This window comes from Bos grunniens, chromosome 3 (genome assembly GCF_055505025.1).
Source record: "Bos grunniens cultivar Pamir isolate PY7600 chromosome 3, Bosgru_T2T1.0, whole genome shotgun sequence".
NCBI lineage: Eukaryota > Metazoa > Chordata > Mammalia > Artiodactyla > Bovidae > Bos > Bos grunniens.
In genome coordinates this window covers 101,175,375-101,201,497 of record NC_141167.1, presented here as the reverse complement: position 1 = coordinate 101,201,497, position 26,123 = coordinate 101,175,375, and the positions used below count along the sequence as shown (strand labels likewise).

The 26,123-nt window shown below is 49.0% G+C and overlaps 4 protein-coding genes and 1 long non-coding RNA gene across 26 annotated transcripts; 2 read left to right on the top strand and 3 right to left on the bottom strand.

Annotated features, from left to right (window-relative positions):
- Nucleotides 1–97: 97 nt before the first annotated feature.
- Nucleotides 98–3,984, bottom strand: CIART (circadian associated repressor of transcription). Of its 6 annotated transcripts, none has more exons than XM_086392391.1 (6): nucleotides 3,676–3,984; nucleotides 2,526–2,951; nucleotides 2,288–2,363; nucleotides 1,979–2,057; nucleotides 1,766–1,877; nucleotides 98–752 (listed from the first exon to the last, which is right to left on the bottom strand). In XM_086392391.1, the coding sequence occupies exons 2-6, from the start codon at nucleotides 2,889–2,891 to the stop codon at nucleotides 228–230; spliced, it is 1,158 nt and encodes a 385-aa protein (XP_086248517.1). In that variant the 5' UTR covers nucleotides 2,892–2,951; nucleotides 3,676–3,984; the 3' UTR covers nucleotides 98–227. The 6 variants fall into 6 exon arrangements, with proteins under 6 accessions (XP_086248517.1, XP_086248516.1, XP_086248514.1 ...); XM_086392390.1 differs by lacking the exon at nucleotides 3,676–3,984 and adding an exon at nucleotides 3,327–3,580; XM_086392388.1 differs by lacking the exon at nucleotides 3,676–3,984 and adding an exon at nucleotides 3,364–3,580.
- LOC147376396 (uncharacterized) lies at nucleotides 3,975–14,955 on the top strand. Of its 4 annotated transcripts, none has more exons than XR_015160957.1 (6): nucleotides 3,975–4,114; nucleotides 4,568–4,628; nucleotides 6,644–6,764; nucleotides 12,153–12,279; nucleotides 14,602–14,725; nucleotides 14,823–14,955. It is a non-coding gene; the product is annotated as an uncharacterized LOC147376396 (long non-coding RNA). The 4 variants fall into 4 exon arrangements; XR_015160956.1 differs by having other exon boundaries at nucleotides 12,150–12,279; XR_015160955.1 differs by lacking the exon at nucleotides 4,568–4,628 and having other exon boundaries at nucleotides 3,981–4,118.
- Nucleotides 5,949–14,607, bottom strand: C3H1orf54 (chromosome 3 C1orf54 homolog). 4 transcript variants are annotated; one of them, XM_086392406.1, is made up of 7 exons: nucleotides 12,939–14,607; nucleotides 12,728–12,793; nucleotides 11,434–11,517; nucleotides 10,758–10,816; nucleotides 10,234–10,341; nucleotides 6,635–6,736; nucleotides 5,949–6,017 (listed from the first exon to the last, which is right to left on the bottom strand). In XM_086392406.1, the coding sequence occupies exons 2-6, from the start codon at nucleotides 12,771–12,773 to the stop codon at nucleotides 6,638–6,640; spliced, it is 396 nt and encodes a 131-aa protein (XP_086248532.1). In that variant the 5' UTR covers nucleotides 12,774–12,793; nucleotides 12,939–14,607; the 3' UTR covers nucleotides 5,949–6,017; nucleotides 6,635–6,637. The 4 variants fall into 4 exon arrangements, with proteins under 4 accessions (XP_086248532.1, XP_086248535.1, XP_086248533.1 ...); XM_086392409.1 differs by having other exon boundaries at nucleotides 6,635–6,733; XM_086392407.1 differs by having other exon boundaries at nucleotides 13,109–13,214.
- Nucleotides 14,956–15,138: 183 nt separating the features above from the next.
- Nucleotides 15,139–18,953, top strand: APH1A (aph-1A gamma-secretase subunit). 2 transcript variants are annotated; one of them, XM_086392405.1, is made up of 7 exons: nucleotides 15,139–15,438; nucleotides 16,225–16,395; nucleotides 16,567–16,640; nucleotides 16,877–16,999; nucleotides 17,154–17,281; nucleotides 17,689–17,812; nucleotides 18,158–18,953. In XM_086392405.1, exons 1-7 carry the CDS (start codon nucleotides 15,326–15,328, stop codon nucleotides 18,220–18,222), a joined length of 798 nt encoding a protein of 265 aa, XP_086248531.1. In that variant the 5' UTR covers nucleotides 15,139–15,325; the 3' UTR covers nucleotides 18,223–18,953. The 2 variants fall into 2 exon arrangements, 1 of the variants encoding a protein (XP_086248531.1); XR_015160952.1 differs by lacking the exon at nucleotides 17,154–17,281.
- Nucleotides 18,954–19,264: 311 nt separating this feature from the next.
- CA14 (carbonic anhydrase 14) lies at nucleotides 19,265–25,898 on the bottom strand. Of its 10 annotated transcripts, none has more exons than XM_086392395.1 (12): nucleotides 25,556–25,898; nucleotides 24,977–25,070; nucleotides 23,306–23,402; nucleotides 22,250–22,429; nucleotides 21,467–21,609; nucleotides 21,147–21,242; nucleotides 20,884–20,950; nucleotides 20,547–20,704; nucleotides 20,322–20,442; nucleotides 20,073–20,093; nucleotides 19,867–19,951; nucleotides 19,265–19,773 (listed from the first exon to the last, which is right to left on the bottom strand). In XM_086392395.1, exons 2-12 carry the CDS (start codon nucleotides 25,019–25,021, stop codon nucleotides 19,731–19,733), a joined length of 1,056 nt encoding a protein of 351 aa, XP_086248521.1. In that variant the 5' UTR covers nucleotides 25,022–25,070; nucleotides 25,556–25,898; the 3' UTR covers nucleotides 19,265–19,730. The 10 variants fall into 10 exon arrangements, with proteins under 10 accessions (XP_086248521.1, XP_086248520.1, XP_086248524.1 ...); XM_086392394.1 differs by having other exon boundaries at nucleotides 19,265–19,744; XM_086392398.1 differs by lacking the exon at nucleotides 20,073–20,093.
- Nucleotides 25,899–26,123: the final 225 nt, after the last annotated feature.

Sequence of the window (26,123 nt, the reverse complement as noted above, 5' to 3'; positions counted from 1 at the left end):
CTTGGGTTCACAAACATTTCCCTCCCCGTTCTTTTCTGCAGGTCAGAGGAAAAAAGGTTGAGGCAAAAGGTTTCAATTTCCCCCAGTGAGTAAACTCTTTAGGTATAAAATGTATTTAATCATAAAGGATTTCTCTTTCTTCAACACAAATGCACACATTAAAAGTAAAAAAAAAAGAGAGAGACATATATTTACACAAATTAGAAACTACAGTCTCAGGTCCTGGATTAGGGGTCGAGAGGATGGACAGCAGGAGCAACTGCAGGATGGCCTCTCATCTGTTCCAGGTGTCCTGTGGTCCTCTCTCTGGTCGAGGCAGGTAGACCAAGAGGGGAAAGGGCACAGCTACAGTTTGATGGCAGAGTTACTGGAAAATTGTGATAATGAGACCCCTCTGCAGATAGTTTCTGATGATTACCAGGGATGACAGGAGATGCTGTCGTAGATGGAACTGGAGTGATTGGGGCTGAGTGAGTCAAGGGCTGTACTCCATGCTGGAGGAAAAGGATGACACCAATGCTGGTTCCAGTGCCTAAAGGACCATGGCTAAAGGAGATGGTACCTGGGGAACTGAGAGGGGGATTGCAAATTGGAGTAGTGTGGATCCAAGTGAGGTTCATAGCTGGCCATTCGGTGAGGTGCCAAGGCTGCTTTGGTTTTAATACTAGCTGTCCTAGCTGTGTCTGGTCCATCTTTTCCATGGAAGGTGCAGGAGAGGAAGCAGCTGGATAACTGTGGTGGCTTGGAAAATACTAGGGAGAGGGAAGAAAAGAGAAAAAATTATGTGAGAAAGCTTTCAGATTACTTCCACCTGGATGCTTAAATCTTGGTTTCCTTGGGAACTCTGTAATGCTAACATACCTTGCTTTATGCAATAGATAATTTCCTGCCAGGCCATGATTAAGTAAAAGTTTTAGTAACCAAATTTTTGAAGCCCTACTATATATACCACATACTATATAGCACTGGCTATTCAGACATTTAAGGGCTTCCCTGGTGGCTCAGTGGTAGAGAATCCGCCTGCCAATGCAGGAGATGCAGGTTTGATCCCTGGGTTGGGAAGATGCCCTGGAGAAGGAAATGGCAACCGACTCTAGTATTCTTGGCTGGGAAACCCATGGACAGAGGAGCTTGGCCGGCTACAGTCCGGACATGACTTAGCAACTAAACAACAATTCAGATGTATACAAAATAAAACTAACAGTCTCACAAATTTCCACTCTTTATAAACAAATTCATTTTAGAACGTCTTTCTAAAGTTTTTAATTGGAATCATCATTTTCCAATTTTTGTATTTTAAGTTCTAATTTTCTGTGTTGAGTTCCTTAAGAACTGCGATCATTCCTCAATACCCATGCTTCCAGAGGGATACAAGGATCCTTCGGTAGGAGTAAAAAGGAGAGGAAAAGCAGCTTAGAAGCAGCAGAGGAGAAAAGATTTTCATAGACAAGCTGTGGAATCTTCCTGCATGATTCATTTGACCAGGTAAAAAGTCTTCTGTTATCTATACAGAAAGCAGATAAGCTACAAGACACGGTATGGGGTTAAACTCCATAGAGTTCTTAGAAATGACCCAAACAAAATAGAGCCAAAAAACATCTAGAAATCAGACTATGAAGGAATCTAGGCATTCTCTTCCTTGAAAAGAAACTTATTGAAAAGATGAAAAGACCCAGAAGAAAATGGGAGCGGGAGCCCCTTTCTGTATGTACACGTCATTTCTTTGGTTATTTCCCCAACTTTTCCTCCGATAATAAGTTCTCACCTTGGTCAGCTGGTTCCTGCTACTACCCAATGATGATTTCTGAGCAGCTATATGAGGAAACCAAGTCTTTAACATTCCTTCCACCTGTAACAGAGTTCCTAGATAACGTTCTCTGTGAGGGAAAGTTAAAAAAAAGGCCATTAGGTGTGAAAAAAGCCACAGAACAGGATTGGAAATAGCACTTTATGAAGAAGAGAAAAGAAGGGGACTTACCCCATCTGTGGCTTCTTCAAAACTCCTAAGATACGCTGGATCCTGTCCATTGCCACACTCTGCTGGAAAGTGCTCAATCCTGGGGTTAGGAGAGAGAAGATGAGATCAAGGATTGAGATTCAAGAATTTAGTGAGCGCAAGGAAAGACAGAAGGGAGTTAAAATCGATTCACCTAAGTAAATTGTCACAGGAGCAAACCGGAATCATCTAGGCCCCAAAGACTTATGAGAAATACACATTTAAAACACATGTGGAGACAGAGACAGATATGAGCCTAGCTCAAATGAATGCAACTAATCAGATAATTACCTCTCTCAAATCGACCCATCTTCAGCCCCTTCAGTAGGTCTGTGAGAGGGGGTATGAATCCTTGGAGCTCTTTACACTGTAGGAAAATAGGACAAATGGTATGAGAAGACCAAGAATTGCCCACACCAGTACTTATTTTTCCATCCCTGGGAGCCAATACTCTCCTTGTGGGGTCTTTATCAACCAAATGAATACTAAGCCACTCTGGTCCCATCTCCTTTTCCCAGCTTTCTCTTACCTTCTGAGCAAAGAGCAGGTCTCCTTCTGTGGTACAACCCTGGATGTTTATACAGGTCTCCAGTTCACCATCTCTTGATCTTTTGATCCCAGATCCTGACACAGAAGAAGCCAAGCCCCGCTGTTCCGAGTGAGATGCTACATGTTGGTTACTGGAAACCTTGGGTCGTTGCCTGCAGCGGATAGGACCAGGGCTGGGCCGAGAACCTTCCTTCTGCCCAACAGAGTCTGGCTTGGGGCCAGGAGCCCACTTGTCCTCCCCCTCACTATCGGAGGGGGAGCCAAAGTCACTGTTCACTGGGGAGGTGGAAAAAGAGGACGAAACAGAGTGGGAAGAATAGGAAGAAACGCTAGATGGAGAATCCATAGGTTCAGAAGCAGGGTCTGGAGAGCAGCTCCCGGAGTACCCAAAGATCGGGACCTGCAACTGAAGAGCAAAGCGAGGGAGTCTGAAACCAGAATCTGAGGATTGGGAAATGGACTGAGAGAGTAGGGTGTACTGTATACGATAATAACATCTCTTCTCTCCCTTCCCAATATTTATCCTGTCTCGGGCACAATAGAAAAAGTCATCTTCCCTACCTCCCCCTCTCCACTAAGAACCTGGATTGCCTTTGTGCCCTCTGCGGAGCAGCTCTTAGCCTGACACAGGCTGTTCTTTCTTCCCTCAGTTCAGAGTAAATGACATGATATGACCCCTTTCTCCGGTTCGCTTTTCTGGTCTCATCCTAACCCCGTAGCGAGCCTCTCTACCTGAGCTCACACCACCAGCAAGCCGGAAATCTGCTGCACTTGAACCCACCTAGGGACCCTGTAGGAAACTCCCGCCTCTTCCCAACCTTTCTGATCGCCATCCCTGCGACGGACCACTTCCAGTCGCACCTGCCACGTGATGCGAATCCTTGCAATACCAGTATCTGCAACGAGTCCCTAAGCCCACTCCCACCGGGTCTGATCCTCCCGCGCGGATCGCTCCCTGGCGTCAGAGTCTCCTCACCTGTGTCAGTTGGTTCAGTTCAGGCTGTGTGCAGCTCCTACTCAGACTCTCGAGTCTCTGCTACCCACCTCCGGCTCCCTCCCACTGGGTCCCGCCCCTTCCCCCTCCAGGACACGTGCAGCTCCGCACGTGCCTTCCCCCTGCTTACACAGACCTCGCACCCTCATTGGTTGTGTAGCCGGTGACACGTGACTCTCGTTATTGACGTTCACATCCCATTTGCTACAGCATACAGGGGTTCGGCCAATAAAGCGGCTCTCAGGGGACGATTGGTTGGATGGTAAGTATTCTGTGCTCCGCCCCTACATGCGGCTAGCAAGGAGGACCCGGTGATGAGAAAAGGAGGAGGATGGAAAAAGAGTGGAAAAGAAGGGAGGGGAGAAAAAGGGCGGAGCCCGTGGCCTTAAATTGGGTGGTGGTGTGCTGAAGCCGCGCGGCTGGAGTGTGCAGACTAGTAGTGTGATCTGAGGTGTGAGCCTTGCCGTGTGGGACTCTGGTTCTTCCTTGGTAACCGACCCCTGTCCCCGCTTTTTCAGCGCCTCCGCTTACAAGTGCAGCACGTGGAACCCGTCAGCGACTTGCGTCTGCAACGTGTGTGTGAGAACATGGACGTGTGCCACTGTGTATCCTCCTCCTCCCCCCTCCCCCCTCCGCTCTCCGTGGCCCAGCCCTCGTGACTCCCCGGTCTCTGTTTCACTCTCCCCTCCTCCTCCTTATCCTACAAGTTGGGTGCCTCCTGCCCTGTTGGGTGAGGAGGGTGGGGACTTCTGCCGAGAACACCGCGTCCTCTCCCCGGCTCCCACTGGGGCGGCTCCTCCAGCCCTTTCCTTATATAACCCGCCACGCACGTTACCAGCTCAGATGCCAGCCCGCCATCAATCTAGAGGTCAAAGCCCAGCCGGGTTGTTCCTGACTTCTACCCGGGTTCCTCAGGCCCTGTGCCCTTAATTCTATTTTACTTAGCACAAGGAATGGGGAGGCGGGTAGGTCTCTGATTTCCTAGATTATGCCTTTGTTCAGCTTTAGTTTCTTCATTGGTCCTCTAGAGAAGATTTGAAGAAGGGAGGGTGGCAAAGTCTGGAGTTTACTATTCACTGCCCCTTGCAGGTTTGTTTTTTTTTTCTTCTTTGCTGCACCACCGGGAGGCTTGCAGGATCTCAGTTCCCCAACCAGGGGCTGAACCCGGGCAACAGCAGTGAAAGCTCGGGAGTTCTAACCACTAAGCAACCAGGGAACGCCCCTTGCAGTATTGAGAGCACTGTGGAGAGAAGGGGACGGGGACTCAGGGACTGTGGGCTGATTAAAGCTGTAACATTGAAGAGACCACAAGGGGGCAGCCTAGTTCTGATTAGGGTCGCAAGGATAAAGGGGGGGAAAAAAATTTTAAGTTTGTCCTTGCATGCCCTAATTACTAACTGAAAAAGGTACATATTTAGAGGCGGAGGGCAGGGGGTAGGGGTGGGGAAAGTAAGTAGACAAGGGTGTGAATTTTTAAAATCTGTTCTAAGTAGCTTTTGATGGTTTATGTTTGTTTAACAACAGTGCTTATTTTATAAAAAGGATAAAAGGGTTCTACTTCAACTTTCTCCAAGCATATTGTTTCAATCCTGTATATGATAAGGTAAAACGGTAGAATTAGAGGGAATTATAGGCTGTGAATAAACCTGTTTGTGGGTGCTTTTCTCTGTTCTTCCCAAAATTTAAGTTCCACCCCCCTCCCCAAGGTCCTAATAATTCCCTCTTAAGTCTACTGTCACCTAACTCCGCAGACGGTGACTGCAGCCATGAAATTAAAAGGCGCTTACTCCTTGGAAGAAAGTTATGACCAACCTAGACAGCATATTGAAAAGCAGAGACATTACTTTGCCAACAAAGGTCCGTCTAGTCAAGGCTATGGTTTTTCCAGTGGTCATGTATGGATGTGAGAGTTGGACTGTGAAGAAAGCTGAGCACCGAAGAATTGATGCTTTTGAACTGTGGTGCTGGAGAAGACTCTTGAGAGTCCCTTGGACTGCAAGGAGATCCAACCAGTCCATCCTAAAGGAGACCAGTCCTGGGTGTTCACTGGAAGGAATGATGCTAAAGCTGAAACTCCAGTACTTTGGCCACCTCATGCGAAGAGTTGACTCACTGGAAAAGACCCTGATGCTGGGAGGGATTGGGGGCAGGAGGAGAAGGGGACGACAGAGGATGAGGTCGCTGGATGGCATCACTGACTCGATGGACAAGAGTTTGAGTGAACTCCAGGAGTTGGTGATGGACGGGGAGGCCTGGAGTGCTGTGATTCATGGGGTCGCAAAGAGTCCGACATGAATGAGCGGCTGAACTGAGCTCCGTCTCTAATCCATCCTTCCCACATATCCTGGTGCTCTCTTCAGTGTTGTGGCTTTAGAACTGGCCCTCATAAAGGAGTAGAGAGTAACCAGATTACTTCATTTATTTATTTAATCTTCTACTCTCCTCTTCCCAAATCCCCATCAACGAGTCTTCCTTCTCCTAAAAAAAAAAATCGGGAGAGGAGGCGGTTTGTGGAAAATCAGGGTCAGGGAACTCAGGAAACCTTCCAGGATCTCCCACCTCTATGGAAACTGCCCGGATTTTATATTTTGAGCTAGATTTCCTCATGACATCTATTAGATGTGTCTCCCTCCTTCATTCCTTCCTTCTGCTAAACTTCTTCATGCCTCTTATTGTGGTTACCAACTTAAATTCCTTCCTTTCCTGCCCCTGCTTCTGAACTTCAGCCTCTCAACTCTGTCAGGTTGCAGGGCCCCTCTCATTTTGCCCTCTGGCACCTGCAGAACCTTAAACCAGTCCAGGCCGAAACCAGCTCTGATTCCTCAAGGCAGACTGGAAACCTGGAGAAGTTTCTTGTCCCTTCCACCTGCTTCTGCTGTAGGAGGTCCTGAAATCATCCCAGTTCAGAAAAAGTAATGACTCTTATTACAAAGGCCTTTGCCTTAACATCTCCTAAACCTCCTTAGTTAGATAAGCTTTTTCTAAATGTGATCCCTCTTCCTTTAAGCAGCTGAGAATTGACCAGGCTGGGAACACTAGCTGGAGATACTGGTAAAACTTCAAAACTCCCCCAAGGCCAGTGGCTGCACTCTTACCTTTTACAGGAAATACATCACCCCCTGAATGAGGGCCCAGGACAGGAGGAGTGGACCAGGACTCTGCAGACCGGATACAGCGTCATTCAGATCTGGACTCTGCTAAAATACAGACATCCCCTCATAGGAGGCTAGTATCATCCTTCCCACCACCCAGTTCCCACTCTGGAAAGATAACCATCTCTTTATGCCAACCTCTGTCTTCTTTCCTCTGAGCTTAGAGAAAGATCCAGCCCTCCTCCCCATCACTATAAGAAGTCCTTTCCCCTGTGCCTTTCAGTCATTCCTGACCATGCTAGGGAGGCCTGACTCAATTCAGTGACATGTTTTTTGTTTCTTAACCTATGTACATGACTGTGCTAGTCACCGTGCTAGGTGCCATATTAGTCACTCAGTAGTGTCCGACTATGCAACCCCATCGACTACAGCCCACCAAGCTCCTCTGTTCATGGAATTTTCAAGAATACTGGAGTGGATAATCATTCCCTTCTCCATGGGATCTTCCTGACCCAGGGATTGAACCTGGGTCTCCTGCATTGCAGGCAGATTCTTTACTGTCTGAGGCACCAGGTTCAGGCACAGGTGCCATGTATGCTAAGTCACTTCAGTTGGGTCTCTAAGACCATATGAACTGTAGCCCACCAGGCTCTTCTGTCCATGGGATTTTGCAGGCAAGAATATTGGAATGGGTTGCTGTGCCCTTCTGCAGGGGATCTTCCTGTCCCAGGGATCGAGCCTGGGTCTCCTGTGGCTCTTGCTTTGCAGGCAGATTCTTCACTGCTGAGCCACTGGGGAAGCCCACATAGGGGGATAATATGATTAAGACATTGGTCCTACCCTCACAGAGTTTACAATCTAAAGGGAGCCTGCTGCTGCCAAGTCACTTCAGTTGTGTCCGACTCTATGCGACCCCATAGACAGCAGCCCACCAGGCTCCCCATCCCTGGGATTCTCCAGGCAAGAATACTGGAGTGGGTTGCCATTTCCTTCTCCAATGCATGCATGCATGCATGCTAAGTTGCTTCAGTCGTGTCCGACTCTGTGCGACCCCATAGATGGCAGCCCACCAGGCTCCTCTGTCCACAGGATTCTTCAGGCAAGAATACTGGAGTGGGTTGCCGTTTCCTTCTCCAAAAGGGAGCCTACTATATACTTTAAAATATTTATCTGTCCTTGTCAGTCATCAGCTTTCCATTCCTACCGATTCCTCCCATCTATGTACAACTGTATTCAGACTGCATTGGTTCTGTGGCCCTTTCTAGTTGTTGCTCCTCTCTTTCTCTCTTTGGCCACACCTCATGGCATGGGGGATCTTAGTTCCCCAGCCGTGGATTGAACCCATACCCCTGCATTGGAAGCATAGAGTCTTAGCTGTTGGACTTTCAAGGAAGTCATCTGTTTCTTTTTTCATTACCAGATTTCTCAGCTAGTTGGTCTATCCTCTCCCTCCACTTCCTCACAATATATTTCCTCTCTAATGCCACAGAAAGTAGCTTTTGGTACAACCACTCAATTGAAACTGCTTTCTCTGTGGTTATCGATGACCTCCTTCTTGACTTATTGGTAGCTTTTGACTGACTATATGAAACTTTCTCTTCTAGACTCGATAATACAAATTTGGCTATCTTCCTACCTCTCCAATCAATTTGTTTCCTTTTCCTTGGTTGATTCCTCTCCTACTAACTAAAGGCACAGTCATTGGCCTTTCCGTATTCTGTAAATACTGGATCTACTGAGCTTGAGCTTGTCTGCATTCATAACTTTGCACTTAGAGCTGGAGCATAGGCAGCAGCATAGGCTGTGACCATAAATTCAACTTGGCCAATACCAAATTTATAACTCCCCCCCTAAATTACTCTGATCACTGTGATCTCTGATCACAGTTCCCATTTCAGTCAACCATTTTCCGAGATGCCCATATTTAAAACTTAAAGTTATTTTTAAAACTCAAGTTATTTTGCTGCTGCTGCTGCTAAGTCGCTTCAGTCATGTCCGACTCTGTGCGACCCCATAGACAGCAGCCCACCAGGCTCCCCCATCCCTGGGATTCTCCAGGCAAGAATACTGGAGTGGGTTGCCATTTCCTTCTCCCTTATTTATTGCCCATATGAAATTATCATTGAAGCAAGGCATTTTCTTCAAAGTGTTTATTTTTCTCTGCTCCATTAAAAATGCCACTTCTGGGGTTTTCCTGATGGCTCAGTGGCAAAGAATCCACCTGTCAATGCAGGAGACATGGGTTCGATACCTGATCCGGGAAGATCCCACATGCCTTGGAGCAACTAAGCCTGTGGGCCACAACAATTGAGCCTGTGTTCAGGAGCCCAGGAGCTGCAACTACTGAAGCCTGCTTGCCCTAGAGCCTGTGCTCTGCAACAAGGGAAGCCACTGCAAGGAGAAGCCCTGAAGACTCAGCACAGCCAAGAATAAACAAACAAACAAACAAAATGCCACTTCCCTCATCCAGACCTTTAATGGATGCAAATCTCATTAATTTCTCTCCAGTCCATTGAATCCTTCATACGACCAGATAAATCATTTTTCAAAAATACCACTTTCATGGTGCATTTAGCACTTGGGAGAACATACTAGGCCCCCTATTGTTTATAAGTCTGAAATTTACCTTGACACTTCAGACTCTGTAATTTGGCCCTGTGTTCCCATATGTGAAATTACCAAGCAAATACATGTATCCTTGAACATTTTACTTGTTAATTTCCTATTGTTCCTTTTCGTATACCATCTCCTTCAATCATACCTCAACCACTAAATATACCCTTCTTGTTCCATCCTCCTTGTCTGTGCAGCTCTTTCACTCTTGGAAGAACTATTCTTCTTCCGAATTGCTTTCAACCTTTTATAACTTACTGCCAATCAAAAGCTCACCTATTCTTCAAATAAGTATCTCAAGCACAGTCATCTTCTGAGAGTCTTCCAGACAACTTCAACCTGTACAATTGTTTGTTGTATGCTGTCAAATTTGTATGCAATTTAACACTGTTAAAAACCTTTCCATTTTGTTCCAAATGTTTCATAAAGTTTTATGAATACTTTGAGGACCATAACATCATAGATTTATTTTTCATTAGCAGCAACATCCTTAGCAGCTTTACACATAGGTTACAAAAACATGGTGGCCAAGTGGTAAAGAATCTGCCTGCCAGTGCAGGAGACACAAAAGACAGGGGTTCAGTCCCTGGGTGGGGAAGATCCCTGGAGAAGAAAATGGCAACCCACTCCAGTATTTCTTGCCTGGAAAATTCCATGGACAGAGGAGCCTGGTGGGCTACAGACCACAAAACCTCAAAGAGTTGGACATGACAGAGCACTAGACTCTGTATTTGTATATAAACACATTAAACACTATTCAACTGAAATTTAACTGCACCAACTCTTCCCTGTGTTCTGTATACAAGGTTAGTATTAAATCTCCGTGAAAGAAATGATGGCCAATCTGAGACGAACACGTGCATTGTAGTACTAGTTATTTGGTTCCCCCATCCACCAAAGCTTCCCTCTGCTCCACGTCACCAGTCTGGGGATCCATCCAGGGTAAGGGATGTCTGTCTCCCTCCCCCCCTTATCCCCAATCCACTCACTGGTTCCATTGTCACTGGTTTCTCTATTACAGGCTTCTGATGGTCAGCGCGGTCTGTTTCGTAACTAATGGTAGTCTCTGATGCTTCCACCTTCTCATCCAACCTGTTCTGCCCTCCGTAGGATTAGGAAACAGAGTTATCATTGCCTCCGTTCAACATCCTCATAGATTCTCTATTTAGATTTCTTTTTTACTTCACCACCTCTTCTTCCCTCCAACCCCTCATCCAAGACTTACACTCAGGGATTTTTCCTACTTCACGTTTGCATGGATTATGTACCCACCCCATTCACCAACTCCCTTGACTCGAGGACTGTTCCTCCCTTTCAGTGTCGTAGCAAACCTACTGCATTCTGGCTTCATTCCCAGCTGTGGTTAACATATTTGTTTCAGATTCACTACCTAGTTTCGCTTCACCTAACTAGTTTTTATTCCTGTTCATTATTCACATTTCAACAATGTCTAGTTTCTTTTTAACTGCTACCTATCCTGATCCTCCTAGAGGATCATGTAGATGTCACTCACCACTGTGTTCTCTGACTCAAACATAGAGTAATCAACAGTGAAGTTCACACCAAACTCATCTGGGAAGGAGAAAAAAAATAAGTAGTTACAAATCAGAAAGGTAGCACTAGATCCAGAAAAGAGAAGAGGAAGAAATACTTCAGTTTGCTCAAGTTATAAAATTAACCGGTATAATATAATTCCACAAACTTTAAGGGCTTCCCAGATGACAGAGTGGTAAAGAATCCGCCTGCCAATGCAGGGGATGCAGAGATTTGGGTTGATCCCCGGGACAGGAGGATACCCTGGCGTAGGATATGACAACCAGGTCTAGTATTCTTGCCTGGAAAATTCCATGGACAGAGGAGCCTGATCAGCTAAAGTCCATGGGGTCGCAAAGAGTCGGACAGGACTGAGCGACTAAGCAGATGCACACAACAAACTCTAATGTTAAAAATGTTTGTGAATGTGTATGCATTTATATTTTCAACCTGATATCTAAAATCATGCACAGATTTGTTTCTAAAGGATCACCAGTCTGAGAAATAACATCATGAGTTTGATGGCTTTTGCTCAGAGCCAAATTTCTCTCTGATCTAGTTATGCCATTGCAAAAGGAAAAGTCAGAGTCTCCGAACTGAGTAGCTCCCAAACCTCTCTCCAGCCTGTGAAGGATCAGAACCTTATATGTACTCACCATAGCTGGGGGTGATTGTGTAATAATAGATCACCTGATAATATTCATCCTCTTCCAGTTCTTCTCCATCCTCATATTCTTGTCCTAGGACAAGGACTAGAGGTCAAGAGGCATCTGGAAAGCCTTAGCAACACAGACACCAGACGCTGACCTCAGCTCTATCAGTATTCTTTGTCTCTGCATCCCCTCTCTTATCTCCCTGCCTCTGTATCTCTAAACTCTTCTCAGTCTTCCGGGCTCCTTAATGCTGACAAGGCCTGTTACTCTGTGCCCTTTCAACCCGGGAATCCCCAGAACTGAAAATGGGTCCCTTCACATACTGGAACCCAAACGAAGCCTTAAAAACGTAGGAAGCAGGGAGACACCAGAAATTAAGACCTCCAAATCTACTTCTCAGTATTATGCTCCAGACCTACTGTATTTGTGAGCGATCTCCTCTTAGCAGTATTCCTCACAATTAACTAATACACACGGCCTTAGGCTTTTGGACTTGGGCGTTGGTTCTCCTTTCAATGCTAACTACCAGGATATCTCTGAACAACACAGTTAACACCCGCTTTCTTCGAATGAGTCAGACGGACTAAATGAACCATCTGCCTTAGTTTTTCTTCCTTCCCAGGATTAAAAATATGTGGCTTTGACAGGACTGGGTCAGGAATTCTAGGCCTCCTGCTAATCTTTTCTAAACTCCTTGAATTCGCTCTCTTAACCCCAAGCAGTGACACAACAGTCTGGAGGAAAAGGAAACAATGAGAGCACCTGGAAGACTGGGAACAAAGCAGGGAAGAAGCCAAGCTACTTCTGGGACCCTGTCACTGAAGGCAGCCCGTACTCAGTATTCTAAAGGTCAGCCCTCCTGGGTCTTTACTAATACAAGGCTTTTTCTCCAGCTCTATGGCAAAGAAGATACCCTGGCTTCCCTCGATAGTTTCAGACTGCTCCACCTTCAAGGAGTCCACCTCAGTCCACTCTCACTTTAGTCCTTCTCATCTCACTGAAGTCTGTGATGATGGCGAGCTGAATTCACTCTTGTTAGAACCTCCCCATGTCTGGGGCTCCATCCGCACCAGCTGTCTCTTCTTTGACAGGACTCTGCTCTCCTCCCCGTTTCCTGTCTCTAATTTCCAGGTCCTCCCTCTGCCCCTGACATCTAACTCCGATGGGAGAGTGTTATCCCTCCTTACTGAACTGCACCTCCTGCCCTCTCATTTGCTTTTCTCCCACCATTTATGGTTTCTCCCCATTTATGGTTAGAAGACCTGGCTCAAAAGCCTAGGGAGAGATGTGAACTTACCCAGGATGAGTGGCACAGCAAGAATGGCTACAAAGAGGACATCCATTCTGGATTCTGCTCTAGCTCCTTGTAAAAAGGAAATTGCAGCGTTTCCCACCAAACTTACCCCGCCTTCTGCCCTCCCCCAAAGCAGCGAAGGAGCTGCAGCAACTCTTCTCCCACGGGGGGAATTCCCGCCCACTTGCTGCCTGGCTAGGCCATCAGCTACTACCGGTGCAGTTCTCAGTCACAGCGGCCCAGATTAGAGAGACAGAGTGAATTTTGATGGGAACATGTTCACTGAGACTCCCTGGCCCTAGATCAGATCCAATCAGGCCACCTGCTGCCACTTTCTGAAAAACAAAACACACAAACCAACCAACAACAAAAAACCCAGCTTACCTTGAAATTTCCCCTGTCCCCTACTTTCCTTCCTTATTCCCAGTCCTCACAAAAAGCTCACTCTCCCTCTCACTGTCCCTGACTATCCTCTCCAGAACTGCCCTTCTTTCTGAGGCTTCATCACAGTCTCTTTCTTCACAGTCAAAATATTCTGCGGAAGGAATAAGCATTTTTTATAGAGTGAGAACAATTCCCTATCCCTGCTTATCTCAGACTACGAAGTATGGGAGCAGTGTCAACATCACCATCCGACTCTACAAGCACCTGCTGCATCGATTCTGATTTAAAAAAAAAAAAAAAAAACTTTCAGTCAAGACTAGTTCCTTCCTCTCTGCTAAGTACTGACCTCAACTCACCCCTTTCTCAAGTTTCTGCACACAGGATGGGAGAAGGGAGGAAGCAGGTACTCTTTCCCTGAGGTATATGCCACACCTCTTCTCCCCTTTCAGTCATTTGGTGTGTTCCCTTCCTCCTAGCCTACAGGGGTGGAGTTCATCTTATCCTTCTCTCTGCTTTTATAGTTCCCATTTTCATTCCATTCAGTGTAGAAACATTTAGTGACAAATTGCTGGGCACAGTGTGCTAGGCCTAGTCTGACAGGCAATTCAGGGTTCAGAGGCAAGGAAATAAAGAATTTTTTTTAAGGGAGTTAATAAACATCTATTCAACATCTACTATGAGCTAGGCACTATGCAAGTCTCCGTGGAAACACTAATGAACAAGATAGGTTTGGCACCTGTTCCTAAGTCAGAAGATGCTGTGATAACAGCTCAGAGAAGAAATGATGTCTTATCCGCATCTCTTCTGGATTGCTATGCTCAGAAGCAAGACAATACAGAGTCTTGACTACCAACCAGGATGCTCCCACCCTCTCAACCTTATTGGCGGCAGATTTGCATGGTTTGTTCTCATATAATTCTATATAATCTACTCCTTTGGCTCCTTTCCAGAATTTTCTAGAAAAAAATGTAAAACTCTTATGTGGATATACTTCTATGCATTGCCATAAATCATTTCCAGAAAGAAAGGAAGGCTGGCTCTCTTTGAACAATTTTTATAGTATTTTGGGGGTACTTTGATAACTTTCTCAAAAGCAATGTTCTGGTTTCCCTCACCTTCCCATCCTGGCACTCTTTTGCCAAAACATCCTCCCTAAGGACTAACCCTGCTATGAAGTTACAGTACCCTCTTACATTTTAACTTTCTTTCTCTCTAAAAGGCATCCCTTGTGCCTTCCCTTCCCCCAGTCTGAGGAAAAGACACCACTGATGTTCATTTTCAGAAAATAAATAGAGGAAGTATGACATAAAAGGAACTGAGTAACTTTGGTGGTGTGGGGGGGGAGGGGGATAGTTTTCCTTCAACTCCACAGCTATAATTGCTTTTTACAAACAGCTTTAACTCCCAATTCTAACTCAAAATCCCCTCTAACCTACCTAACATTGCTATCCAGGCTTCTTTTAAACTTCTTTCTTATTCGCTTGTCATTACAGATGAAAGCTTCATTAGCGACACTGTATTGTATGTTTCCTACACTAGCCTGTTCAAAGCGCACCTACTTTTAAGTGTAACCTTCATTTCTTGGGCAGTATCTCCAGCTCATTTCCTCTCATTCAAGTAAGAACAATACCCGTCCCTATCTCCCGGCATCCTCTATCCTGTGATTTCTTTGTATTTGTTCTTTAGTTTCTAACAGGATCTTCCCCCTCTGCAGGTCTTCAAGAAGAGGTAGGAGTGCTACCACTCTGCCCCATAAAATAACGAAAAGAAACAGCGACCAAGGCCGAACCGAACCGAACCAAGGAACCTGGGCCGGGCCCAGCCCACTGCTTTAACCGGCAGGAGCCACTCCCAGGTCCGAGGTCCAGGGCAAGGAAACCTGGACTACAACTCCCAGCAGGTCGTGAAGCCACGCCCCACCCCCACAGCTCCGCCCCTACGGATTCTCCCTCCATTGGCCTCCAGGGGGTGGGGATTAGATGGGAGGTGGCCATGAGGCTGCAAAGGGGTTTGTTCCCTCCTCGGCTTCCGTAGAGGAAGTCGCGCGGACTTGTGTCTGGGGTTTCGGTATCCCCGCCTTCCTGGGGGTCCGGGGGTGACATTGCACCGCGCCCCTCACGGGGTCGCGTCGCTACCCCACCCGGACACCCTAGCTGGCGTGCTCCTCCCCTTCCCCTCTCTTGGCCGGGTCTCCACCCCGCCCCCAGCTGCCCAGCCATGGGGGCCGCAGTGTTTTTTGGATGCACTTTCGTCGCTTTCGGCCCGGCCTTTGCGCTTTTCTTGATCACTGTGGCTGGAGACCCGCTTCGCGTCATTATCTTGGTCGCCGGGTAAGTTAGGGGGTTGGGGAGACGCGGAAGGACGCCGAAGAGTGAGATCCGAAAGGAGCTTGAGGACCTGGGGCGAGCCTGGGAACCTGAGTCTTGCTCCTGCTCAGTGGTGTCCGATTCTTTTGCGACCCTATGGACTGTAGCCCGCCAGGCTCTTCTGTTCATGAGATTTTTCCAGGCGAGAATACTGGAGTGGGTTGCCGTACTGAAGATACTACTTCAGGGATCTTCCCTACGCAGGGATGGAAACCGCGTCTCCTGAGTCTGCTGCATTAGCAGGCGGATTCTTTACCACTGAGCCACCTGGGACGCTCCAAGGGAAGCCTTAGTAGGGGGAGACAAGTTGGAGGTGAAGATTGGGAAGGGATCTGATTGATTTGCCCTTTCCCGCAGTTGGTTTCCGCCTTGCAGGGATCGCACAGATTCCTCCTATACTCCTCCTGGCGACGTCAGAGGAGGCCCAGGGCCAAGACTAGTGAAGGGGCTGTGCTGACCTCACCCGTCCCTACGGGAGTATCCAGGAATGGATACCTCGCCCTCTTGTGCTCCTACACTCTGGCTTTCATAGCTCTGCAGACCCTTTAATCAGATTTCTAAGCCTTCCCCTGCATTCAGATCTCTACAAACTCCCTTGGTGGAGACACCTATCCTATCTCCTCCTTGTCTCCCTGGCCATCCGGAAGTCTAAGTTCCGCTTTTTATGCTGCAGCCTTGATTGGTTTCCCTCTTTGATTTCTCAGGATGCCCTCTACCCTTGCTTGTCTGATTGCCCTTGTCTTTCCTTAGGGCATTTTTCTGGCTGGTCTCCCTGCTCCTGGCCTCTGTGGTCTGGTTCATCTTGGTCCATGTGACCGACCGGTCAGATGCCCGGCTCCAGTATGGCCTTCTGATATTTGGTGCTGCAGTCTCCGTCCTTCTACAGGAGGTGTTCCGCTTTGCCTACTACAAGCTGCTTAAGTAAGAAGATGGGATGGTCTGAAAGGGAGAAGGGCAGAGGACTGAACTATAAATGGGGCAACCCTGGGTGGTGGTTTGGACGAGGAAGCACTAAGGGAAGACATTAGAGGGAAAGGAGATTCCTGCCCTCCCTCATGTTTCCCCTGTCCCACCCACCCCACCACACCCCAGGAAGGCAGATGAAGGGTTAGCATCGCTGAGTGAGGACGGAAGATCACCCATCTCCATCCGCCAGATGGCCTATGGTGAGCCAAGGGAGAAGGACTGGAGGAGGGAGTTGGACACTCGTCTCTCCCAGGGAAGCCTCTAAACATCCACATGTCCTAAGTGGCTTCTTGTTTTTCTTCACACCTGACTTCCAAGGATAGGTTGCCTGGAGGGAGAGAAGGTGGGGGGGAACTTGTGCCTGAGAATGGGGAGGGATCACTGGCAGTCAGGCTGTAGTGATCTCTGGCATTGATGAGACCCTCCCTCCCCCCAGTTTCTGGTCTTTCCTTCGGTATCATCAGTGGTGTCTTCTCTGTTATCAATATTTTGGCTGATGCACTTGGGCCAGGTGTGGTTGGGATCCACGGAGACTCACCCTATTACTTCTTGACTTCAGGTAAGGTCCACTTTCTTTTCTTGCCGTCCTGCCCCATCCATCCCTTAGCCCTGACCTGATTTACTGGCCCTCCCTGGAAGACTTCTTTGGCTCAGCATCTCAGGAGGCTGGGAGAAGACGAGGGATGTATCTCATCCCCATCTCCCCCCTGCAGCCTTTCTGACAGCAGCCATTATCCTGCTCCATACCTTTTGGGGAGTTGTGTTCTTTGATGCCTGTGAGAGGAGACGGTACTGGGCTTTGGGCCTGGTGGTTGGGAGTCACCTACTGACATCAGGACTGGTGAGTTGGGGACAGGGGCCTGAGTTAGAGAGAAAAGAACTTAATGGTGAGTGGGATGGAGGGGAAATACATCCTCACTTCTTAACATTTAAAAATCTGTCTTGAGAGGAGGCAGAAAGGTGAGTCTTGAGACATCTCTCAGCTCAGCATCAATTGTATATCCTGCTCTGGGGATTCTCTGGGGAGGACTTTGAATGAATTAATCAAACCATAATGCAGATGGCCTGAGGTGAGCAGGAATAGCAGAAATCTTTGGGAGAGTTGAACATCACAAGATACTTACTGGTGCTCTGAAGGACTGGGGGATTTGAGGGAGATCTCTAGGGAGATTTGGGTCAAAGGCACAATGGGAATATAGGGATTAGAGGGAGAATCTAACTTCTTTTCTATTCTTCCCCCATCACCAGACATTCCTGAACCCCTGGTATGAGGCCAGCCTGCTGCCCATCTATGCAGTCACTATTTCCATGGGGCTCTGGGCCTTCATCACAGCTGGAGGGTCCTTCCGAAGTATCCAGCGCAGTCTCTCGTGTAAGGACTGACTACCTGGACCGATCGCCTGACAGATCCCACCTGCCTGCCCACTGCCCATGACTGAGCCCAGCCCCAGCCCGGTCCATTGCCCAGCATTCTCTGTCTCCTCGTCGGTCTGTTCCACCACCTTCAGGGTCTTGCTTTGTCCACTCGTGTGTGACCTTTAGTCTCTAGGCTTTACCAGGAGCAGTCTGGGTTCAGCCAGTCAGTGACTGGCGGGTTTGAATCTGCACTTGTCCCCACCATCTGGGGACTCCCCTTTCCCCGTGTTGTCCAGGACTCCCCATGTGTCAGTGCTCTGCCCTCACCCTGCCCAAGACTCACCCCCCTTCCCCTCTGCAGGCCGACGGCAGGAGGACAGTCGGGTGATGGTGTATTCTGCCCTGCGCATCCCACCCGAGGACTGAGGGAACCTTGGGGGGGACCCCTGGGCCTGGGGTGCCCTCCTGATCTCCTCGCCCTGTATTTCTCCATCTCCAGTTCTGGACAGTGCAGGTGGCCAAGAAAAGGGACCTAGTTTAGCCATTGCCGTGGAGATGAAGTCAATGGAGGTTCAAGGGTAGACGAGCTCTGAGTTTCCCAGTACCCCCTCCCCAGACTGGACATCTTGGTCTTTTTCTCAGGTCTGAGGGGAACTATTTTTGGTGTGATAAAGACCCCAAATTGCCTTTTTTTTTTTTTGAGTGGGGGGAGGGAGGAGGTATGTTGGAATTCTTCTCCTAACCTCCTGGGACTGTATTTTCCCTCCTCAACTTGCTCCTTATGACTGGGCTTATAACTGTCCAGCTTTCCCCTTGGTCCCAGACTTTGGGGGAAAGGAAGGAAGTGCATGTTTGGGAACTGGTATTACTGGAACTAATGTTTTAACCTCCTTGACCACCAGCATCCCTCCTCTCCCCAAGGTGAAGTGGAGGGTGCTGCGGGGAGCTGGCCCACTCCAGAGTTGCAGTGCTCCTGGAGGAGTCAGCCTACCATGACATCACAGGGAAGGAGGGCAGATTTTTTTCTAGTTTTTAATTGGGGTGTGTGGGGGGCGGGGAGGTTTTCTATAAACTGTATCATTTTCTGCTGAGGGTGGTGTATTCCATCCTTTTAATCGAGGTGTTTGTGATTTTGACTAATAAAAAGGACTTTATAATTGTGGGGGAACTTGGCTTTAAAAGGAGGGGAAAACATGTTAATGAGGTTTCTGCCCTCTCATGGCTCTTTTCCACCTCCTTTCTAACCTGGCAATTTCTGGTTCCCTCCAAGGATAGCTTCGATGCAAGGGCAGGGAGTCTGAACTCATGTCAGAAACTCTGGGTTAAGCATCTTCCAGAAGTGGATCTCTCCTCCTCCAGGATTGGAGTAAAAGGAGTTACTCACCCACGCTTCCGTTTGCCCACCTCTACCATCTGAGGCATTAAGGAACACTCCCATTCTCAAGAGCTCCAGGAGTAAAACCAGACGTGGGGTCAGCAGCTTTAATTTCCAAATATATTGAGCAAAAAAAAGAACAAAACACCAAAATAAACAGCAGCAACCCTTTTTCCTAAGGGGAGATCTTACAGCTATATCTAGGGACAGGGTTATAAAGATGAGGGGACAGGGGACTATGGGCCACATCCTCCTACAACTACACACAGTTGAGCCTCTGCATTGTCACCTTAGGACTGTCCTGATCTCCTCCATGTTCTGAGAGGCTGAAGGTTCTGTTTTTCTTCCTTGAATGAAAGCCTGTCCCTACCTCTGTGTAGGGACTGTCTGGAGGAAAGAGGGGTGTTGGCCTACTCCTACAGTATTTCCTGGCCAGTCCCGGCGCCTCACTTGACAAGCACCCTGACAGCCGAGCAAGTGGAAGGCATCTGAAGTGTCCAGGAAGGAGTCTATGCCTCGGTGGCTCGTGCTGAGGTGAAGACCACACTTTTCCGGTTTCTTAGTCTCTTCCTCCTGGAAGGGAGAATGGTTCGTGGAAATGCCTAGTGTCCAATGTGAAACAGATTAGAGGTGGACTAGGAGCATGCTTTTTGGGACAAAAGAAAGGACTGGAAGATTGGAGAGTAGGACCTCACCGGATCTTTCTAGCGATGAAATAAACAGCCAGCAGAAGGCAGAGACAGCCAACCAGGATTCCTACTCCCAAACTCAGCATTTCACCTGGGAGAGAGATGGAGGGTGTCTGCCTAGGACTGACATAGATAGTGAGCCTTTCCCTAACTTGCTGAGGAGCACCATACCCTGTACCCCACACTTCGATACCTGGGAAAGACTGTCTTACCTGTGGTATACGAGGGTCCCACTGCAAGGGAAGAAAACCTGGGTCAGCGAGACCAGATCCCCACCCAGCTAGAAGCTGCCCTGTGCCAGTCCTGAGGGCTGGGTACGTTGGGGCATGGTGGGTCTCAGTCCAAGCAAGGCCTGGGAATCCCTTCCCCCTGTAGCCTTCTTTTCCTTCTTAAGGGCATCCTAGTTCCTGCCATTGAATCCCCCAGTTTCCTGTCCCTTTTTCCAAGCCCTGTACAGTCACCTTGGATGAAAGAAGCAAAGACCATCCGCTGATTGAGAGGCTGGGGGGCTCGGTAGTTCTGTACCAGTGGCTCAGAGGGCTCCTCCTCCGTGGAGAACAATGTCTCCCGAAGCTTTTCCAGCTGAGGAGCAGAAGCGTGGGACTCAGGGACGAGTGGCCCTTGCTTTGGGGAGTGGGGAAGGGTTTGAGGTTATAACTCCACTGCCTCACCTCTCCACTGCTCACCTGTTCCGTGGAAATCTGGGCCCTTCGATGGAAGACAGTCCAGAGCACACTCTGGTAGCAGGGCGGAGTGGTGAGCGAGCCATTGTAACGGAAGTACTGTGCCAGCAGCGGCGGGAGCAGCCCTCTCACGTTGAAGGGAGGCATGGAGGTCTTCTGATCTGGGCAAGGACAGATTCAGGCTCATCTCCCTCACTGCACCCTCGCTTACCTAGACAGGGCTCCTAGAAGCAAACACCTTGGTCCCTAACTCAGTGCCTCATCCCAGGCCTCTCAGGCCTTGAGAAATTTCCCTGAAGTCTAATGTGACTTTGTCTTCAGATAGATTTTTAGGGCTCACCTTTATACTTGATTTCATGCAAGTGACTCAGAATGTGTTCATAAGCTGGATTCTTAGTCTCACCCACCTGGATGGGGAAGAAATGGGGGAGAGTGTTCAGGATGAGTCCATGTTAGAAGTCAGACATTTGTGTGTAGGATACATGGTGTAAATGGGTTGCTGACTTGTCTTGGGAGGATGACCAGCAACAGACATGGACAGAATAGGACTGAGGGATGCAGAGGGAGTGGAGGGGGGCCTCGGAGGGATCGGGGGCCACTGACCTCAATGAGGATGCCCAAGACAGCCAGGCCCTGAGGCCTCTGAGCAGCCTCACTCAGGCTTTCGTAGGACTCAGAATCATAATGTACAATGTGGAGCTAAGGGAGAGGACAGGGAATTGAATCATTTGATGTTTTCTCCACTACCCAGTCCCAAAGGCTTTGATCCTAGCCGCTGCCACCACCACCACCACCACCTCTTGCATGCAGTAAATCTGCCCCACAAAGCTTGCCCTTTCACCCCAACCATGTTCTCAGTTTCCAGATCCCTGGGACCGACAGTGCCTATCACTACATCCTAATCCAGGCCTTGCTCCTGGTACCTCTGCAGCTGTGGCTTTGCCGTTGATCAGGTGCTCTGACCCCCAGGGGGTTCCTTTCTGACCCCAGTGCAGGTGGAGCTGGGCAGCTACGTATTTTCGGGGAAGTCCTTCCAGATACAGGGTAGAGGGCAGAGAGAGTTGTACTATGAGGGAAAGAGAGCAAGTAGTTAGGGTTGGAGTAATCTGGATGCATTCCTACCCTCTCCCGCAGTTGCCACCACTTCTTGGGAAACTTGGCCAGCCTTTTCTCTTTCTCTGCACAGCACCCAGTTTTTTCCATGTTGTTCAGTGGCTAACTCCTGTCCAGCTCTTTGAGACCCCATGAACTGCAGCACTCCAGGCTTCCCTGTCCTTCACTATCTCCTGCTCAAATGCATGTCCATTGAGTCAGTGATGCCATTCAACCATATCATCCTCTGTTCTTCCCATAGGACACTGCTTTTCTATTTTTTGGTGGCACCCTGGGGCATTGGCATGCAGGATCTTAGTCCCCCAACTAGGAATTGAACCCGTGCCCCCTGCAGTGGGAGCATGGAGTCTTAACCACTGGACCACTGGCTGAAAGTCCCAGCCACTGCTTCTCTAGTGAAGATCAAGGCAGTACTATGATGCTCACCCACCCCTCGACCACCTTTGGCTACAGGAACCTCATCCCCATTCTCTTGTCTCCAAATTTATAGATAAAACCTCCTGAGAATTTAGAAGTTAGGAGAATGCTTCTTCACCTCTGACTCCTAAGATTGGAACTGAAGCTTAATCTCCTTGGAGGCCAGGTCTTTTTACCTGTGTGGCCATTATTGTGCAGGTTCAAAGGCTCAGTGCCAGGCTGTTCATATCCATGGGGCTGCAGAGGTAGCAAGTCAGGGTCAAAAGTCACACTGTCTGTCTGGATATTGATGGGGGACTGGGCATTGCTTCCACATTCAGGGTAAGAGGTGGGCCAGTGGTCTTGACCATGTGGACCTGGTGGGGTTATCACAGACATTTGTCTTGCCCTCTAGCCCCAACCACCCTTCAGCAACCCTCCACCAAGCTATTTACCTACGTGGAGGCGGACATGCACTTCCCTCTACCCCATATGAAGCCCTTAGTTATGCAGGGCTGGGTGAGGGGGGAGTCCCTGCTGGACTCGATGCGGCAGTTCCTTCCCATCCTTCCCATCGCCTATCCAGGGGCAGTAATGATTCCCCTGCTCTCCTGATGAATGGGGAGCAGTTGCCTTTACTTACTGGTTCTCTTGTTGGAGGATACAAGAGCTAATGAGAGGAAGAGAAGATGGGTAGAAAGTCCGCAGAGCCAGAGAGGTGGATTTGAGTAGGAGCAGGAAAGCTGGGAAAATTATTCTAGAGAGGTAGGGTCTCTGGGGAACCCCTATCAAGCGGCCTTAAGATTCAGACCTGCTGACTTCCCATCATTGACTCCTTGCTCTCACACTGGACCTTGCATTGACTCAGGGACTCGTTAAGTTGAAAGGAATCTGGTTGCACCTCTGCCAGGGTCACACACTGTCCTGCTGGCCTCTCCCTCACCCCTGACCTCAGGTTCTGTCCCGGTTCCAGATTCAGGTTGGGGTAGGATCGATCAGGATAGAATGAGCAAGGAGGAGAAGGGGCAGCTAAGCTCATGGCACCTTCCCCCACCCACTTCCCTCTCCACTCTGGCTCCCTCACTCCCACAGAGATTGACTGAGGACATAACTGGCTTTTCTGCTGAATCAGGGGGTGTGGGATTTGATGGTTAGAACAGGATCTAAGAATCAATCTGAGCGAAAGATGGGGCACAGGGAGTTGGGGAATGGAGGAGCTAGGATGAAAAGCTAATGGAAACCTCCCCACCCACGTGGCATAAGTCTTCCCGCCAGGTGAAGAAGTCCCAGTGAGGAAAGGGCGTTGGTAGGCCTGGGTTCTGCTCTCACCCTCGTACGTCCAGTGTTGACCTGCAAGGCAGAGTAACTTTGAGTTACAGCCAGCACAGCCCCAGGCAGGGAGCTCCTCCACTTCCCCCCTTCCCGTTCTCCTCCCTCCTTCCAGCCCTTCCCAAAGGAAGCCCTGAAATTGGACACCGCAGTGGAAAGGTCGGGGGGTCTATTTAAAATCAGCCAGGCTGTGCTTGTGTTCCCTGAGTAAAGGGGGAGGAGAATTGAAAAGAGATAAAGCCAGGAGACTAAAATTAACCTGGATCCAAATGTGCAAAATGCCCAACCCTCACTTTTCTCTAGCCTGTGCCAAGCCAGTCTAACACTTGGGCTGAGGTGAGGGTGTAGGCAGAGGGTTTGGAGGAAGGGGACTGGAACAAGGGGAGGGGCAAGAAGTTCAGAGTCGGGGGCCATCTTGCTGAGAGGAGAGGGTGAGTATTCCTTTGCTTTGAAGCTTTGTACGAACCCAGGCACTGAGCTTTGTAAATGTACGAACCCAGGCACTGAGCTGTAAATGAACAAACCCAGGCACTGAGCTGTAAATGAACATTTGCGTTTCTCCTTCTTGTCCCAATAATTCTAAAGGAAGTTTTCCCCATCACCAGGAACCTCTGCTCCCGAGGTTCCCAGATGACTAGGAGAGGTGGGAGTCAGGCAGGGTCTACTCTACGTGGAGCGTGGTGGGTGGGCACAGGCAGCCAGGCTGGCAGGGACAGGATGAAAGTAAAGCATTGTGTGTGGAAATGAGAGCTGCCAGCTGGGTCACATGCCAGGCTCTCATGCAGTCCTGTCTTCTGGATGGAAGGTCTGGGGTCTGCTGGTCCAGCCCTCACCCAGGACCAAACTGCTTCAAGGGGAAAAGGAGGCCTTCCTGCAGGTTGTCTCTGTATTTTTCAAATTGCTAGAAACTTGGGAGTAAAATTCTAAATCTCCACCCCCTGCCCCCTGCCTCCAGCGACCTCTGCTCTCTTATTAACTTAAATAAATCCCTTAGACTGCTAAGATATCCTTGATCTCATCACTGGGCTCTTGGACTGGCTCATCCCTCAGTTCACACAATTCTGAAAAGCAACCCAGAGGAAGGCTGGAGGCAGCCCTGCACTCACCAGCTCAGTGGGACACCTCAACAACTCAAGTCCCCTGGTTCTGGGCGGGCTAACAGCCTTGCCCTTTCCCTCCCACCAAATTCTCAACACACTGGTCTCACATCTCTTCCTCCTCTTTCCTGATTTTTTCCTTTCTCCTAGGGTGGAATTTGCAGCTCTCCTTGGCAGCCCCTCTGCCCAGTCATCTTCTTTGCATTTTCCTCCTGCCCTCTAGACACCTCCCAAGCCCGTTCTTCCAACACATCTTAATTCCACTGCTGGATACTGCACCAGACACAGGGATCACAGAAATGAGTGGTAGGGGTCCTGGGGACATTCCCGGAACACCTCAGCCATTCCCCTGAGAGACCCTCTTCCTCTCCTAGGAGCTCCTGAAGGTCCTTTGTAAATCGTAAGGGACTAACAATATGGACTATTATTGCTACTGCTTTCAGGAAAAACCAGGAAATTGGTCACCCCATGGAACGGAGACCACTCTAGTACTCTTGCCTGGAGAATTCCATGGACAGAGGAGCCTGGTGGGCTACAGTCCATAGGGTCGCAAAGAGTCAGACACGACTGAAGTAACTTAGCACACACGCACCTAGAAAGGAGAGGGGACTTTGGCCACGAGGTTCGTAGTCAGGGATCGGGGTCTGAGTTTGGCAGGAAGTGTAGGAATATTCTCCTGACCACCCCCTCCATGAGTCCTCTATCCTTTCACTCCAGGCCTCTTTGGCTCCCTAATTGGATGAGTTTGTAAATAAAGAAGGCCAGGAGGGTAGCCAGGGACTAGGGCAGTGGGGAAAGAGCTCTGAAGAGACTTTGTAGTCTGCAAATCGATTCTGCGGGAGGCGTGTGTACATATTCTGCCCCAGGTCAGTTTGCCCCCATCCCCACCCACAACAAAGCTGGAAAATCAAAGGGCAAAGAAGGACAGTGGTCTCCTCCCGAGTCCTCTCTCTTTCCCTCCATCTCTGAGCCTGAGCCTATTATTCTAGCCCCCAGGCTTCCTTTCCTCCATTAAACATGCAAGGCAACATGTGTACATCAGCACAGACAGACACACAGACACCCAGATGTACCTACCCCCGTTGGCAGTCAGGATCCAAATCACCTCTAGCAGGAGGGTGAAGAACAACATGGTGTGCCCGGAAGGAGTGCAAGGTACTGGGGGTCTGGGGACTAGAGGACTAGGGCAGGGAGAGAGAGCGGGGAGGGAGAGAGAGAGGGTTGGGGCGGGGGACAGGAGTTTCCTGGAGTTGAGTGTATTTGTCTTTCTCTCTTGCTGTCTTTGTGTCTCTGCGGGCTTCCAGGGGATTTGGTTTTCAGTGGGGGTACCGTGAGTTTCTGGTCCCAGGATAAATCTCTCGCTGCTTCTCTTTCTGCCCTCTCTCTTTTTACCTCTCTTTGCAGTTTTCACTTGCTGGCCAGCTACTTCCAATTGCCTCCTGCTTTTAAGGTGGCTCTGGACGGGTGTACGTGGGGAGGGGGGGGCTGCCCGGGTTGCTGGCGAACAGCTCCTTAAATAGCCGATTAAGCATGCAGGATGGCCCTGCTCAGAGTAGAGCGCGGCTGTGAAAACGGGAGTCCTGGCCCTGGCTCAGGAACCCAGCTGGGGTGAGCTCTTCCTTCCTCTGCTATCCACACAGACACT

Coding starts and splice junctions, on each gene's coding strand:
- CIART (XM_086392388.1), bottom strand. Junction 1,878..1,978: donor TTGAAGAAGCCACAGATGGG/GTAAGTCCCCTT, acceptor TTTCCCTCACAG/AGAACGTTATCTAGGAACTC. Junction 753..1,765: donor GCAGGAACCAGCTGACCAAG/GTGAGAACTTAT, acceptor CCCTCTCCCTAG/TATTTTCCAAGCCACCACAG.
- C3H1orf54 (XM_086392406.1), bottom strand. CDS start 12,773: ATGGATGTCCTCTTTGTAGCCATTCTTGCTGTGCCACTCATCCTGG. Junction 10,342..10,757: donor TTGAGTCAGAGAACACAGTG/GTGAGTGACATC, acceptor TACGGAGGGCAG/AACAGGTTGGATGAGAAGGT. Junction 6,737..10,233: donor AACCAGTGACAATGGAACCA/GTGAGTGGATTG, acceptor TCTGTATTTTAG/CAGAGTCCAGATCTGAATGA.
- APH1A (XM_086392405.1), top strand. CDS start 15,326: ATGGGGGCCGCAGTGTTTTTTGGATGCACTTTCGTCGCTTTCGGCCCG. Junction 17,000..17,153: donor CTATTACTTCTTGACTTCAG/GTAAGGTCCACT, acceptor TCCCCCCTGCAG/CCTTTCTGACAGCAGCCATT. Junction 17,813..18,157: donor TATCCAGCGCAGTCTCTCGT/GTAAGGACTGAC, acceptor TCCCCTCTGCAG/GCCGACGGCAGGAGGACAGT.
- CA14 (XM_086392394.1), bottom strand. CDS start 25,021: ATGGACTGTAGCCCACCAGGCTCCTCTGTCCATGGAATTCTCCAG. Junction 20,951..21,146: donor TCTTGGGCATCCTCATTGAG/GTCAGTGGCCCC, acceptor TTCCCCATCCAG/GTGGGTGAGACTAAGAATCC. Junction 19,745..19,866: donor TTCATCGCTAGAAAGATCCG/GTGAGGTCCTAC, acceptor TCTCCCTTCCAG/GAGGAAGAGACTAAGAAACC.